At 44.5% G+C, this 15,119-nt stretch overlaps 1 protein-coding gene across 1 annotated transcript in view; it reads left to right on the top strand.

The window, feature by feature from the left end:
- The window catches only part of LOC8030368, a 28,795-nt gene extending 19,858 nt beyond the window's left edge, over positions 1–8,937 (top strand). The window contains exons 8-9 of the mRNA XM_029990861.4: positions 8,634–8,765; positions 8,822–8,937. Of these exons, the coding sequence (XP_029846721.1) occupies positions 8,634–8,723 (90 nt within the window). The 3' untranslated portion in view covers positions 8,724–8,765; positions 8,822–8,937. The remainder of the gene's footprint in view (positions 1–8,633; positions 8,766–8,821) is intronic.
- Positions 8,938–15,119: the final 6,182 nt, after the last annotated feature.

The following is a 15,119-nucleotide window of genomic DNA, read 5'->3' as shown; positions in this document are numbered from 1 at the left end:
AGCACCGCTACACATACCACAAACGTTTCAGTTCTTTGTTGCATCGCCGTGTTGCACCAAAAAAGAAAGAGATCACTGAATTCAACGCAGCGCTGTCATGAACCTTGGCTTGTGGTTGCGCACTCATGGACCCTGTGACTCCCTTCGCTTTCAAAGCACACACGACGATTACGATTGATACTTTCTGTTTTCGGGAAACGTCACAGGGGCACTTTTCTGGTCACATTTCCGCTACATGTGCTCGCAAACCGCGGAGATCCTCGCTTCCCGTCAAACCAAAACAGTATGGGCGCCATGTCTGAAATTGCGTGTTTGCCATACTTTCTCCGACCAAGCAAAAACAACGAAAGGGCTCCAGCTTCCAGCATACATCGGTGGCACCTCCTTACCCCCGTTACTAGTTGTACCCTTGAGTTGCACAGAACACAGAAGTTACAAAAGGCTGTGGTACGCGCAGAAGACACACCGGAGGTTGAGACGCTGCTTACGTCGTTCAACTCCACAGCCAAGTCAATCCAAGAGCAAATCAAAGAGCATGGGGCAGGCGTTCTTCTCCGCGGGTCGAAGGAGCGGGAGTTTCAAATGTGAAGAGGTTCTGACTCTGACTAAATTACGTCCTGTGGCGTAAACATTGCTAAAAAAAAATTCTTTTTCATGGAAGTTTTTTTTTTGACATGCTTGTCCCAATTAGGCTGTTTAAAAAAACACTTTTTTTTCTTTGCAGTTACCCTTTAAAAGGTTTATTTGGGACACATAATTGTTTTCCTTAATTTTCCCCCAAAAAATCATTTATTTTGCATAATATTTACGACGCTAGGCGTAATTTAGGTGGAGTTCATCACCCGCTCCCCGCCTACGTAATGGTGGCTTCCCCCATTACTAGTGGATTGGCTTGGCTGCTCGGCTAAACTTGTTCTCAAGCGTTCTAGTCTGCAGTCTGCCAGTCGTGCAGGCACGCACGGCAGCGTACGGTGTCATCTGCTTTTAAAGCATGTTCTACTACCACCCATAAAATGCCCGTAAAATGCTGCCATGAAAGTGGTGCGTCTGCGTCCGCCGTTGCTTAAGTCCGTCTGCTATTTCGCCCTTGCCTAAATCCGTCTGCGACGATCGCCAGACGCGACCATGAAACGGCGTTCTCGCGTTTCATCATGCATGAGCCACAATCTAAGACCTCAACAAAAATTAACGAAATAAATATGCAGTCTTTTCAACTTTCCTGTTCTTGTTGTTTTCTTGCATAGCGTCCGTGAGCAAGGTGGTGAGCGTCATGGCGAACAATCGGAACGGTACCTAAAAATATTTGTTTTAGCAAACCAGCTGCACTGCTCAAAATTTGAGAGCAAAGTGCCTTCTGAAGCAAAATGACAGAAACATGCATACTTGAACAAACCTGATGTGAGGCAAACACCCAATTTCTCGCAGCCAAATGGCTCGCAAATTCTTACCTGTGTAGGTTCAGAGTAGTGGAGCCGGTCTTACAGGAGCCGACGCATTTTTTTAGCATCAAAACATGCAAACAAACAAATGAAGTCAGATCAATCAAAACAGTTGACGTGGGATGCTAGGCTTATGCCAGTTTTGTCACGAAAACAAGCAGCCACACAGCACCTGCAAACGCGTGTACTTGCGACAGTGGTCTGCTGCAAACTATGGCGGCTGGGGATATCTTCTGCTAAACACCTCGGTCAACACGAAACGAATCACGCTCCTAAAAGCAGGCGAGCTCAACGAGCTACGCAGTGTGTCAAATGCTCGCCGCAAACGCCAGCAGTCATGTTTGTTATCATTTGAAAGCAAACCGAAAAGGTGGTTTTGTGATATTTTTTAAACATTAATGACTCTATCTATATAGTTTGTTTGTCAAACATACAGTAAAATTAATTACCACCCCGGCACAAAAAAAAAAAAAAAAAAATTTACAACAAACATTTTACACGTCAATGATCTCTCCAACCAATGAGAGCCGAGAAAAGCTAGGCACTGGGCGAGATCTAGAGCAGGGCTACCCCACTGATCTCAGTGACAATTGCTGTATCGCGCTTCCCGCTCCCGCAAGTGAAGCCATCGGACGCAACCTTGCTTGGATACGATTTGCGGTTTTGCCAGCGTTTTGCTGCGGTTTTCCAGCGTGCTGTAAACACGTTTTCTAATCGTTCGTCATCATTCGCCGAAGAAGTTTTTTTAAGACTCTGTGTACCGTTGAGACTTGCCGTGTGAACACGTGGAAAATTTTACGAAAGCTCAGTACCGCAGGAAAAAGGCACAACTCGTCGAAAGCAAGTTTCTCCGGTCTCGCGGCGGGATCAAAGCTTCCTTGGCACGCCGAAGTGCTGTGTCTCTGTGCCTTCCCACGCTTAGATACCGATCAAGAATCGACGCCATATGGATGTATTTTGCGAGTGCAATGTGCGCGAAGCCGTATGTAAAGGTACAACTCGTCGATAGCAAGTGTCGCCAGTCTCTCGGCCTGATCAAAGCTTTCCTGGCACGCCGAAGTGCTGTGTCTCTGTGCCTTCGCACGCTTGGATACCGATCAAGATTTGTTTCGGCGCCGTGTGGATGTGTTTTCCGAGTGCAATGTGCTTGAAGTTGTACGTACCTCTGGAGCAGCGTTTTACTTTTACTCTGGCTACTGTATTTGTAACTTGCGGCACTTGCGGTTCAGAAACCGAGCTTGATCCAGTGTTTAGTGGCGACAGAAGAGGGGGAGGGGGGGTGAAGGGGGCGGCATCAGCAGCGTTTTTTTGTTTTGTTTACTAGACGCTTGTGGCAATCAAGTCAGTACTACAACATCTACATTTCTGTGCAACCCCCCCCCCCCCCCCCCCCCTTCCCCTATTTTTCCAACCAAACACTTCCAACGCCCGTGGCTTTATTGTTTTAAATGTGGCGATGTGATTTGAACCCTTAAGGTAAGAAAGTTTCCCTTGCGATCTTGGTTCCATGAAGTGGTGATTGATTTGCTAAGAGTTGAAAGGAGGCTTTCTTGTGTGATATACGCCAAAGGCACGAATAAACACCGACCGAAGTGATGGAATTCTCGAGTAATTGCATGAAGCTACAATAGAGTAGTTCACAGGAACTATTAAATTATTTTAATAAACAAAACAAAGTGTCCAAGTCGTAAGACATTCAGCAGTTTCAAAAAAGGCAGCACAATAAGTTCAAGCATGCTTGTTATAAAAATGAAGCACATAAAACATTACTCGGAGTCACTTCTCACTGACCCAGAAGAATAACAGTACGCATGTTATTGAACCTTATGTTTGGTCTCACACTCTGTTCTATAAATCGGCATGCCTGGTGGTGCAGCCTGATCTTCGAGTAGCAGGAAGCTGTGAGCTTGGTTAGTTCAACGACATGGTTATTCTGGGGTTCAGTATCGAACATGTGTTCATGTATGCCTCGGAAGAGTTCAGCCTGGTCTTCGTCAAGGTCATGCAGAGTAGCGCACACAATGGCAGCTTGTAGATTCGGTTGCTGGATTAGCTTTCTGCAAGTGCTGTTGCTGGCCTCCAGCCTCCTAAGGCATTTCTCAGTATTTTTGCATATAACCACCACACTTGACGAGGAGACAAGTAGCCCGCCCCGGTTCTTTCACCTAAGAAGCAGGTCACCACTTCCTTTTTGCTCTTGCAAGGCTGCCATGCAGCCTGAGCAGGTTATCTTCCTTTGCAGCATGCGCACCACATAACCGGCGATGTAATCTACCACATTCTCCACGTACCGGGACAGAGTTGTGGTGTTTGGAACATCCACATAGCCATGGTCCTCTGCTCTGGGGGAGGCAATCATGCCAAAGCGGCGGGCTGCTGCATGGTCATCCAATAGAGCATTGTGGGCCACGTCTTCTTGGTGGTTGGCCCTCCTGGTCAGGTGCAGGATGCTGGTCTGGTCTTGCATCCAATAGTTCTCCCTGGCCTGTTGCACCTTGTGACACACAAGGAGCCTTTTGTAAGCTGCCATAAACTGCAGAGCCGTCGAATTGTTATTCCAACCGCCCCTGCTTCTGATGGCACCAAAGAAAAGCTCAAGATGATCTTGGCTGCACTTGTAGGTGAGCAGGTACCTCGTGAGGGGTTCTTGACCGCCCAACAGGTCTTTGCAGAGGCGCTTAAAGCTCTTTATGGCCATTAGAAATCCTAGAAAAGCAGTCTTCCTTCTGGTTAGGTAGGGTGGCAGGCCAGTGACGTCCTTTAAGCCGAGAATGTAGCTGGCTGCTTCTTCAAAGAAGGGCTTCCATAGGCAATGTGTGCTCATTCTCAAGGGTGCTTTGAAGTTCTTGACAACAGGGTTCCTTGAGTTCATCATGTCGAACAGCTTGTCGAAGATCCTGATGAGCTTCACTGTGGCCTCGCTGTCGGCAAAGGTCCTGTCCTTGAGGTCAATGTTGCAAAATTCCAAAGCATCGGCGACGCTTGAGCTGATTGCTTGAGCTGCTGGGTTCACCTTCATCTTTTGACGCCTCCGCTTCACATGTGCCAGTTGCAGTTTGTTGCCTGTCCTGAGACCTTCTTTTTCTTGAAGCTTGTTTAGCTCCTGAATGTAGAGCCACCTGACGGAATGTCCATCGGGATCCTTGATCACCTGCAGAGACGAGAGAGCATTGCGGCAGTAACTTGAGCATGTGGCAAATGTCAAATAGAATGAAAACTCTCTGGTTAGAGTTAGCAGGATGTGGGAACCAGGGCTTCATTCCTTGAGGGGAGACAGTGAGGTCAACCCCAAGTGCTTCAATCATGGTCCAGTTTGATTGGAGCCTGTCGCATGTTATGGAACAGACAACAACACCAACGTCGTGTACCTTCATTAGACACATGTTCACCAAGTTGGCCTTCTCTGCACCACTTATGTCATGGATCAAGAAGTACTCACAGGGTAGCTTCCAGTGGTCGTTGAGAGCTGCGAGCATGAAGACTAGGGCTTTGGTGGCAAGCAGTCGACTGTCATTGTCCACTGCAGTTCCAAGATCGATAAGTCCTCTGAACTTCTTCCCATCCCATTCGGTGTGCTTTCGAATGCTCATCTTGCCCATGAGCAAGGCACAGAGGATTTTTTTCCCCTGCTTTGCATTTTCTTCAAGAGTGAGTCGCAGGGAGTGAAACGCCTCAGAGGTGAACCCAGGCTCACCATCAATCGAGCGGTACCGTGCCCACAGTGACGACACAGTGCTAGGTTTAATGTGCTTCTTACGTATTCATAAGCTTTAGTCGAATAGAACTGAAGTGTAAGAGCAAAAGCCCTTAACTCTGGTGGGTATTGCTCTTTCGTTACGTTTCCTTTCATGTTTTTCAGTGCTCAAAAACAGACTTTCAGCGACGTGCCAGAAAGTGACTTACTAAGAACGGAGGCAGCATCACTGCTAATAAGTTGCTTTTGCTTGAGGTCCTTGAGGATATCTTTCATGTTAGAAACCTTTCCTTTTAGCCGCCTTGTAGCCTGCTGTGTGTATTTCAACTTCTTAGTGCTTCTATGTGGCCCACCACATTGTTCATCTTACATTTCTGGGTCTGAGGGATTTGTACGGTGTATGTGTGGTCCTGTGTTGCTTACGTGGATGGTTGTGCATCAAGGGTGTCACTTGTAGGATTAGTAGTGCTAGCGCTGTTGCCACGGTCTCTTGGAGGCCTTCTTGTCTTGGGTCGCTGAGAGAATGCCAAAAATGAACTTAGACACACATGTGGTCCTACACTGAGGAAGAAAACAAAGTCTAAGTTTCTTTACTGTTTCTGGCAAAGTTACAGGTTGAGGCCAGCAACGTAACATCTACAAAAACACATATTGTCTGCCTGCCTATCGGTTTTGAGAATTTTGTCTTCAATTTGGATAGTGAATGGTGGGCGAGTCTTTCATGTCTCACAACCAATCAAGCCTTACTGGGAGCTTAAGATGCTTTGAACATGTAATTTGTGAATCATATGCAGTTTAAGTAAATATGTAATTGTTAGCAATGAGATGGGAGCAATAGCGAAAATTCAGGGTTCACAATTTTGTCATTACTTAACCAGCTTGCCTGCCCTCTATATCTTCAGTCAAGTAACCAGGGTTCAGAAAGACATAATATCTGATTACTAAACAAGGGTGTGCAAAATATAAAATTTCAGCTCGAATCGAATAGTGCCTAATAGTCACCAAAAACTAGGTTGCCTATAATCAAGTATTCAATACCAAATATTTTATTTAGAATGTGTAGAAACTAAGCAAAAACAGCTCAAGCATTGTTAATGCTTGGTAAATGTATGAAATAGACCGGGAAAAAAGTAGAAAAAAAAGGAAAAACCACACCTTGGTTTTTCCTTCTACGTTCAGCTGGAAATCTTCAGAATAGAATGTATAGATTGCGCTTGAAAAAAGTAAGGACCAGCCTATTACCTTGAGAAGGTGTTTAGGTAACTTGAAGAGAGTTGGGATGGCATCTTCTCTTAAGCGTGCACTTTGACCTGTTCTCTTGAAGCACGCCTCTTCAAAGTTGTCCGAGCAAACACCCTTCTTTAGGTGGCTACCAATTTTGCCTTCGGATGTTGCGCACCCATTCTTTACGAATTTCTGGTTGACTTTGTGGAAATCTTGAACCAAAACAAGTATTATTGTTACAGTTCGCACTCCAGTGAGACATTCTTCCCAAACCTATATGTGATACTTACCGATGGTACGTCTTTTTTTCGTTGTTAGACAGTTTACAGAACACTGCACAACAGCTCCTCATGACTGATCAGTGGTCTGGCTCATTATCATCAATTCCGCGTGACATCAAGTTTGAGCACGGCTCGCCTAATTGTGATTGGTCAACAGACGCACAAGCCGGAACAGCTGGACGATCCAGAACTTCGTGGCCGATATGTGATTCAAAGACATCTACGCGCAACACACCTTCAAAACTTTGCCGCAGAGTCGATTCTTGATAGGTATCCAAGCGTGCGAAGGCACAGAGACGCAAAGCTTCACCGTGCCAAGGGAGCTTTATTCACGCCGCGAGACCGGCGACACTTGCTTTCGACGAGTTGTGCCTTTACATACGACTTCAAGCAGATTGCACTCGCAAAACACATCCACACGGCGTCAATTCTTGATCGGTATCCAAGTGTGCGAAGGCACAGAGACACAGCACTTCGGCATGCCAAGGAAGCTTTGATCCCGCCGCCAGACTGGCGAAACTTGCTTTCGACGAGTTGTGCCTTTTTCCTGCGGTCCTGCCCTTTCGTAAAATTCTCTACATGTTCACAGTGGCAAGTCTCGACGGTGCACTGAGCCTTAAATAACTTCTTCAGCGAATGACGACGAACGAGTAGAAAACGTGTCTACAGCGCGCTGGAAAACCGCAGCAAAAGGCTAGCGAAACCGCAAATCGTATCCCAGCAAGGTTGCCGTCCGGTGGCTTTACTCGCGCTGCAGTGAACAAGCGGGGAAGCGCGATCCAGCAATTGTCATTGAGATCAGTGGGCTACCCCTACCTAAAATGTTGTCTGACAACATATTTATTGCCCAAAAAATTGTTTTTTTGTGGAAACATCTACAAACAAAAATATGTTTGTCTAACTTATTTTTTTTTATTTAATATTGTTTTAAGGAATTTTGTTGTGCAAGTCACATCTCCCTATAAACAGACGTTTTCACAAAAACTTTGGTATATGTAAGTCGCATCTTGTATAACTTGTACCTCTTTGTACGGTTGGCTGAGCCACTCCAGCCGGTCATTTGTCGCCACTTTTTGTCTTCAGACTGTTGAAAGTGAAGACCATTGGCGGGTGCTCTGCCGTTTCTCTTTCGTTGTAAATAATGTTATTGCCTACATCATGCTTTCATACCAATAAAAAGAACACACACACGTAATATACCGCGGAAGCACACACTTCGTATAAGCGCCCCCTATTAACACCTCCCAAGCTTGGAATTCTGCATATTATACTTTAAGCATCCACCCCCTCCAAAGCGCCAGCATCAGCCAAAAATATTCACCCCGTTGCAGCGACCACGAGACCACCAGCTGTAAAAACGTGGATATCGGATGAAAATAAATGTGCTTTCTCTGATTCCATTCACCCTGCCTTCAAAGCTCTTTATTGGCCGCCATCTTGGTTTTTTACTGATTAGAGTGGACAAGCGCCCACGTCTAGACTAACCTAGTTTTTAGTGAAAGTGGGGTTGTCGCTTCCCCGGTATTTTAGTAAGTTGCACCGACGGAAATTCGAGAAAAGAAACTTCAACTTATACACCGACAAATATGGTACTTGTTTGTATTAGATTCATTGCAGGCAGTCTTTTGAGCCCATATGCATTGAACGCCCTTCATTTGTCTGCAAACGGCTCTGTTCGAGCTGACAGGCCGTCTGCCAGGGAAGCCACGGCACCGGAAAACGCAGAGAAATTCAAGTGTGGGTTTTGGCATCACCCTCATTTGCCATTTTCTTAATAACTTTGGTATTCAGAGGTACTAAACAGCATTCTAAAAAGGGTAAGGCCCGGGCATTCAGAAAACATAGTTCTCTCGGGTGGCTAGAAAAGTTGGCAGAATGTCCCTCTAGGGGAAGATGAGTGCAAGTTGTGTAGAAACAATCCATTTTAGCTGCCTTGCCATCCCAGTAGTCCATTCCGAGATTATCTGTGCTTGATCCGTCCTTCCCCAATTACAGGGTCCCTTCATCAGAAGGCTGGCGTGCACGAGGAAAATGAGAAGGCTGAGGGCGTTGAAAGCGAAGAAAGACCCTCAGCAGACTCCGTAACATCCCAACTCATGCTGCCAGAAAAGCAAAGAGGAGTTTGTGGTACGTCGAATGCATGCCGAAGGGAATGCATGAACGTCACGTTGCATCTTTTGCAGGCTTTGGACGAAACAAAAATGGCCGTGGTGTACGCCGTTGGCAGGCTGTCGTCATACTGGCCGCTGGTGCACGCCGCCGGAAAGCCAAGTATTCCTACGCTCCGTGCGATCGAATGGTGAGTGGTTGCTGTCGAACTTTCTCTCGAGACTATGTGCACATCGTCTACGGTAGAACCTCATCGGTGCATCATGTGTTGGAGCGTTTTACCGGCTGTTGCATTAAGTTACGCTGGTCCCACCAAACTCCTGTACGGATATGCATATTGATTTCTTGCTGGTCACATTTCCCTTCCCAGTCGTTGCATCCAAAAACTGCCATTTGACATGGTCACGGCATGTCGGTACGGCGGGCCAGCATTCGACAGCCTTGGTCGTCCTCTTTTTTTTCCGCTCTCTCTCTTTTTTTCCACTTTTTGCTCCCCCTACACCACACTTCTCGCCAGGGCAAGCACAACCTCGAACTACCATATAATACTGTGCATCCGCCCATTCCACACTATGTGCCCATTCCCAAATTCGTAAGATCTGAGAAAATATGCACAGTACATGTATATGTAAAATTAATGACCAGACAAGTACCCATCCCCCATTTTTTTTGCAAGTATCTCCATATTTTGAGTGGGCACTTGCCCAGTATTTTGTGGTATGTTTGGAAATGGTTGAAGCCTTTGCAACAGCTCAATCATATTCCTGTCCCCTGCACGTGCATGCATTTGTGCGACGTTTGGAAGCTTGGCTCCCCTCGCAGAACTCTTTTAGTTTCTCCCTCTAGGTTATTCCTTTCTTTTTTTATCAAATTAGTTTGGTTTTAATATGAACTGTTTCGACGTACTCAAGAGGCATAATACATTTCAGTAAGAAGTCATCGAAAAAGGACTTACACAATCGCAGCATTTGAACCATTCATATCCTCAGTTGTTGACAGAGTTGGTTCAGGTACCTTTGCACACATACATTGCAGTGTTAAGTGAACACTATAAACAGTGCTGCCTCCAGTGCTGACTAACAGCACTTAAGGGAGTGCTGTGGTACATGCATGAACAGGCCCCGTATCTCCCTCCTTGCTCATGCTGCTTGTCATACTTGAGTAGTAATTGAATTATAGTATAATTAAATTGCTGTAATTTAATTACTTTTCTCGGTGATTTGTAATTGTAATAATTACTTTCAGGTAAAATGAATTGTAATTGTAATTTAATTACTTTCTAGCATCAGTAATTGTGAAATTTTAGGCACAATTACAATCATTTTTGCAAAACTTTGTGGCGCCGACAAAACCTTTCTGAAAGCCTCAGCGCTCGCACAAGCGGCCTAGCTTAGCTCTCGGTGAAACACTCTCGCAGACACGCACAACATAAATAGCGTCACATTGCTTACACTGTGATCTGAGAGACAATCCTATTTGGAGCCTACCTCAACGGCGCCATGTAGCGCCGTCTGGGGTGCGAGCAGAAAACAGTAGCGTAAACATGCCAAAATATCGGAAGAAAAAAAATCGAGCTTCGGCTTTCAGCCGAGGTTGGGAATTTTAATTGTCTATGAAGTTATTTTTCTTTCTTTTTTTGCAAGTTTTTTACGTCCCCCTTCCAGTACTGTCGCATATTTGTAGCTTTGTATTATTTTCAAGTTTATTTCCTGTTGGTTTTACTTCGGATACTATTTGCATAAGCATTTTAAAGACTGACCTTGCACCTGTGAATATTGTCACCAATGATTCGGGAGCCTTGATTCGGTTTTTAAATGTTTCTGAACCATTATAATTTCAACTCAATGTAAATAATTGACAATACTGTCGTGTTTGTATGTGAATGCGGTCATATTAGTGTGTGTGGATTTTAGTTTTATGTTAACGCTTGTAAAATAGTCATATATGATTCATTGTTGCATTTTATTTGCCTGGCTAACAAGCGCCTGTCAACCCAATTTTTTGTTTAGCGGTCTGGCATCTTCCAGCATATGAACCAAGTTATTATTTATTAAAAATATAAGAATGTAGTACTTCATTGCACCAAACTGTCAAGTTCTATCATGAATTTAAGAAAATTCATAAAAGCAAAGTATAATACGTGACATCTATGCAGCGATGCTTAAGCCTCCTCAAACATTGGGGTAAGAAATGAACAAATACATTGCATTTTATACAACTCGTTTAAAGTTACCGTATATGGGCCAAGTCGGATCGCTCACAGAAATAAGTTATTGTATAGTAATTGCATTACTTTTAAAATGTAATATATGATTGTAATCAATTACTTTTCACATAGTAGTAATTGTAATTGTAGCTAAACTACTTTTGAAGCGAAGTAACTGTGATTGTAATTAAACTACATGTTGGAGGTAATTTACCCAGGTATGCCGTTTGTGCTGTGATCATCTAGAATCAATCGGAAGTGCACGAGAAAACAAAACTAACGTTGTTGTACCTAATAATGTCACAACAAAGCAAATGAAGCGCAGATGAAATACAAGTAAGAAAAGAATGCCTCCACGCAAAAGTTGCGCAAAAGACAAAAGAAAGAAAAATCTGAGCAGCAATGTTGCACTACCTGAAAGCATGGATGCACACTAACAAATTACCTCCACTCAAAGCATAGATAGGGCACATAATGCATTGGCGGCTCGTGGCAACGGCAGTGGCAATGCCACCTCCGCCACATAAATTCTTCATGCCTTGCCCCGCATGTCACTTGAAGGCGAGGATTTATGTGTAATTGGCTACTTTGCACCCAGGAAATTCGTTAGGGCGGTCACGTTTGCCACGCGGGGCCATGTATTCTATCTGTAAACAGGGTAATTTGTTAAACAGAAATTTTGTTGCGGTCATAAAAACACATTGAACACTTAGGAAATGACCCGGAGCCTTGTTCTATTTTGTTAGACATTTTCGTTGTAGGGGCATTCATTATAAAACCGTTCTACTGTAAAACCATGCACCATGCGCACCTTAATTTTTCCGCATTCTGCCGGCATGCACGTCAAGCTGTACTATTTCGAAGGCATGTAGTTGGTGGTACATACTGTTTGGTGGGAACAGCGCAAAAAAGACATAGGACCAGGACGAAGAAACACAGAGACAGCGCCCTGTCTGTGTGTTTCATCGTTCTGGTCCTACGTCTTTGTAATATGGTGATCATTGTTGCATAATACAACAGTGCCGTTGTTGCATGACCGGCAGGCGTGACCGGCGTGTGAACTCTGAGGTGTGCGAGCTGAGCTCGTGCTCCTGTGGTTCGATCATCGGCAACCAGCCAGTCTCCATTAAAGAAGCATGTTGCCGTTATGACTCTGCTTGCATAAGCTATAACAGTCTTTTTTGCGCTGTTCCCACCAAACAGTATGCTTGGAGCAGTTGCTGATGTGGGGGAACAAGTGGGCTAGCTTGATTGGCTCAAGTATTTTGCTCTCTTATAGGTCAACATTCATTGGTCACAGTTATAGATCAGCACCTAATGTTATACTTCCCCCCCCCTGTTTATGACAGTCCCCCAGAAATGTAATTCATGTGCACATTGCGCCATTTGTTTGACAACCTGCCGACAAATCTTCTTACGAGGCCTTGCTCACATCTCTGCTGACTTGCAGGACAGTCCACGAGAGGAATTTGGTGATCCGGGACCACATCTGCTCTCCCAGCCGAAGGGCCCATCGCTCAGTGTGCACATATCACTCCCTGATGTTTGGGGTGTGGAGAAACCTCCATCCCATTGCTGCACGAAGAGACCTGCAGACAGCCTTGAAATGGACAGCAATAATTCCATAAACAAGACCACCTGACAGGGTGGAGAATAAAAATCAATACGATTTATAAAGCGTGATTTATTTTGGACCAGTTTTACTATGATGTTTACCATTCCAGCAAAAATAATTCCGAAAATTGTTTATCGTTTGTCTATTGATTGATACTTTCTATGTGCATTTGCTTTGTATTTAAATCAAAGAATCATTGAGCAAGGAAGATTGATATAAAACTGAATATGAGCAAAAATAAGTGCGTTTTCTGAGAAAATCGGAGTGGTAAGCTCGATTTCTACCTTGCACTTAGTTTGTCAGCTATGTAACGTCACATTGCAACAAAATCGATACGCAAAAGAAACAAAAACTAAAATATACGTCCCACTGCAATCAATTCGGAACTTTAAAGAAAAATCGAATAAAGCTTTAAAACTAGCTACCGTAATATCCCGAGTCATCGCCCATCCCCGAGCCATCGCCCACCCCATTTTTGGGGCCGATATCGATTTCCGAAAAAACACCGAGTCATCGCCCACCCCTTCAAATACCCCAGCGCGGACTCTGCGATCCGCGAACACTCATCCTACCCGAATGACGCGGCCGCGGACCTTACAGTTGGAGGTCGTCCGTGACAAAGTAAAACGAAGGAGGGAAAGACACTTCTTTTTGTTTACGAATTTCCTCCGTGAGTGACCCCAAAGTGGTCGTGTATCCGTGCGAAAAGAAAACAATGGAGATAGCAAAATGAGAGTTTGTTAATGTAACCGCGGAGTGTTAGGTCAAAGTCTGTCTCCGCCGAAGTAAGGTCACCGCGAACCCGCTCCTTCTTCCCGCCCGTCGCGACCGCGGTTGTGCAATATTTTAGGCAAAGCCAACGCGTAAATAAAGCTTTGCTGGAACGCCCTACACAGACGTTTGCAGAGCGTCCCAACCGTGCATTGATAGCCCGCCGTGCACGGACGCACGTATGTACGCACCAAACAAGAAAGTTGCGCAAGAGCTTGCAATCGACAAGGCGCCCGACTTGGCCCGACGCCAAAGTATTTGCCAACGCGACCGCCGGCTTTCCCGCTTTGCCATCATTGCTCTGGGTCGCTTCTTTGGTCCGTTCGCTCGCTCGCTCGCTCGTTGCGCCTGGTCGGTTTTTCTATTTTCTTGTAGACTTTTCTTTCTTTTTTTACTAACTAGGAGAACATAGAGGTGACATTCTTTCACGGAACAAACGTTTGCGCTATATGCAGATCGGCGGTGTTTCTAGCGCGTATGCAAGCAACGGACTTCGCTATAGTAAAATATTCTTTCGTGAGCATCTTTTTCTATAAAACAATGAAACTAAATCGAGTTTTGAGTTTGATGTATCTCTTGTGCATCAGCGCTAGATACGCAGAGAAAAATAGGCGGTTTTTCCCGCTTTTTTTTAAGTGTTTGTGCTCACCCACCGAGACATGGCCCACCCCACTTTTTTAATGAATTTCAGGCGGTAGGGGGGTGGGCGATGACTCGGGATATTACGGTAACCAAATCAAGCTGCCTTTGTACGCAGTACGGAACGAACCACAACAACAAAACATGTTTGACTAAACTGTACGTTACATTCCCAGTAACTATTTTTTCTACATTTTTTTTATTGGGGATCGAACAAATTGATATATGCAGTGTCGAAAAATGAATCCAGTGGTAAAGGAATCCTGCTTTTCTAGCTAGCGATTTTAGTCAAATTAATATAATCAAAATCAAATAAATGTAATCTAATAATTTTAACAAGTTTTTTTTTTTTTTTGATTATGCTACGTTATTGCATTTATCATCTGGTCTCTTATGATCAAGAGAATGATTGTCCTCGACATTGAGATGTCATCCACCAGAACTAAAATGTGCGCTCTCAACCCTAGAAGATCCCTGGGCAGCCGAAGGATGGGCATAGTGGTTATCCTCAGTGATAATGTTCTTTGACGACATGTAACTTTGCCACAGTTGGAAAGGAGTCTCGGCTTACCTGAGAAGGTGCAAAAATTGTGATGACACCAGAAGGCCTCGGGTGAACGCCCTCGAACTGGTGGGTGTTTAGGACAGCCTGGTGCCTCCAGTAGTAGATAAGCTGCGTACTAGCGCATGTGCACGCATGTTTACATTGATTGATCGGCAGGCAGTGAAACAACATCGAAAAAGGGAAGAAAAGTACAATACGAGGAAACAAACCACGCAACAATCTGTAACAGATGCAAAACATCCATATTTTTTTACAATGGGTATATATGAGAAATTGTGCAGGATTAAACGGACTAAGGGGGCAAGTAGAATGCAATTTTGTATTGAGGCATTCGAGCAGAAAATGTAAACAATCTGTAAAAATGTTTATTCTGTGGGACAAAAAAGTAGGTACCCTTCATGCTCTTTTCAAAACTGGACTTCTAACCAAATTCTAAATCTATTTATTATTTTTTTAATGGCTGGATGTTTAAGGAAGTCTAGTATTAAGACCATGGTCCCACTCATTTTGGCCATGCAGGTGCTCTTTTGGCCGGTCATTACTTGTTTCCTTCGGAATACTTTTTTGGAATGAGTG

The sequence above is a fragment of the Ixodes scapularis genome, unplaced genomic scaffold (assembly GCF_016920785.2).
Source record: "Ixodes scapularis isolate PalLabHiFi unplaced genomic scaffold, ASM1692078v2 PGA_scaffold2__306_contigs__length_199485367, whole genome shotgun sequence".
Lineage (NCBI taxonomy): Eukaryota > Metazoa > Arthropoda > Arachnida > Ixodida > Ixodidae > Ixodes > Ixodes scapularis.
This window is presented reverse-complemented; position numbering and strand designations above follow the sequence as displayed.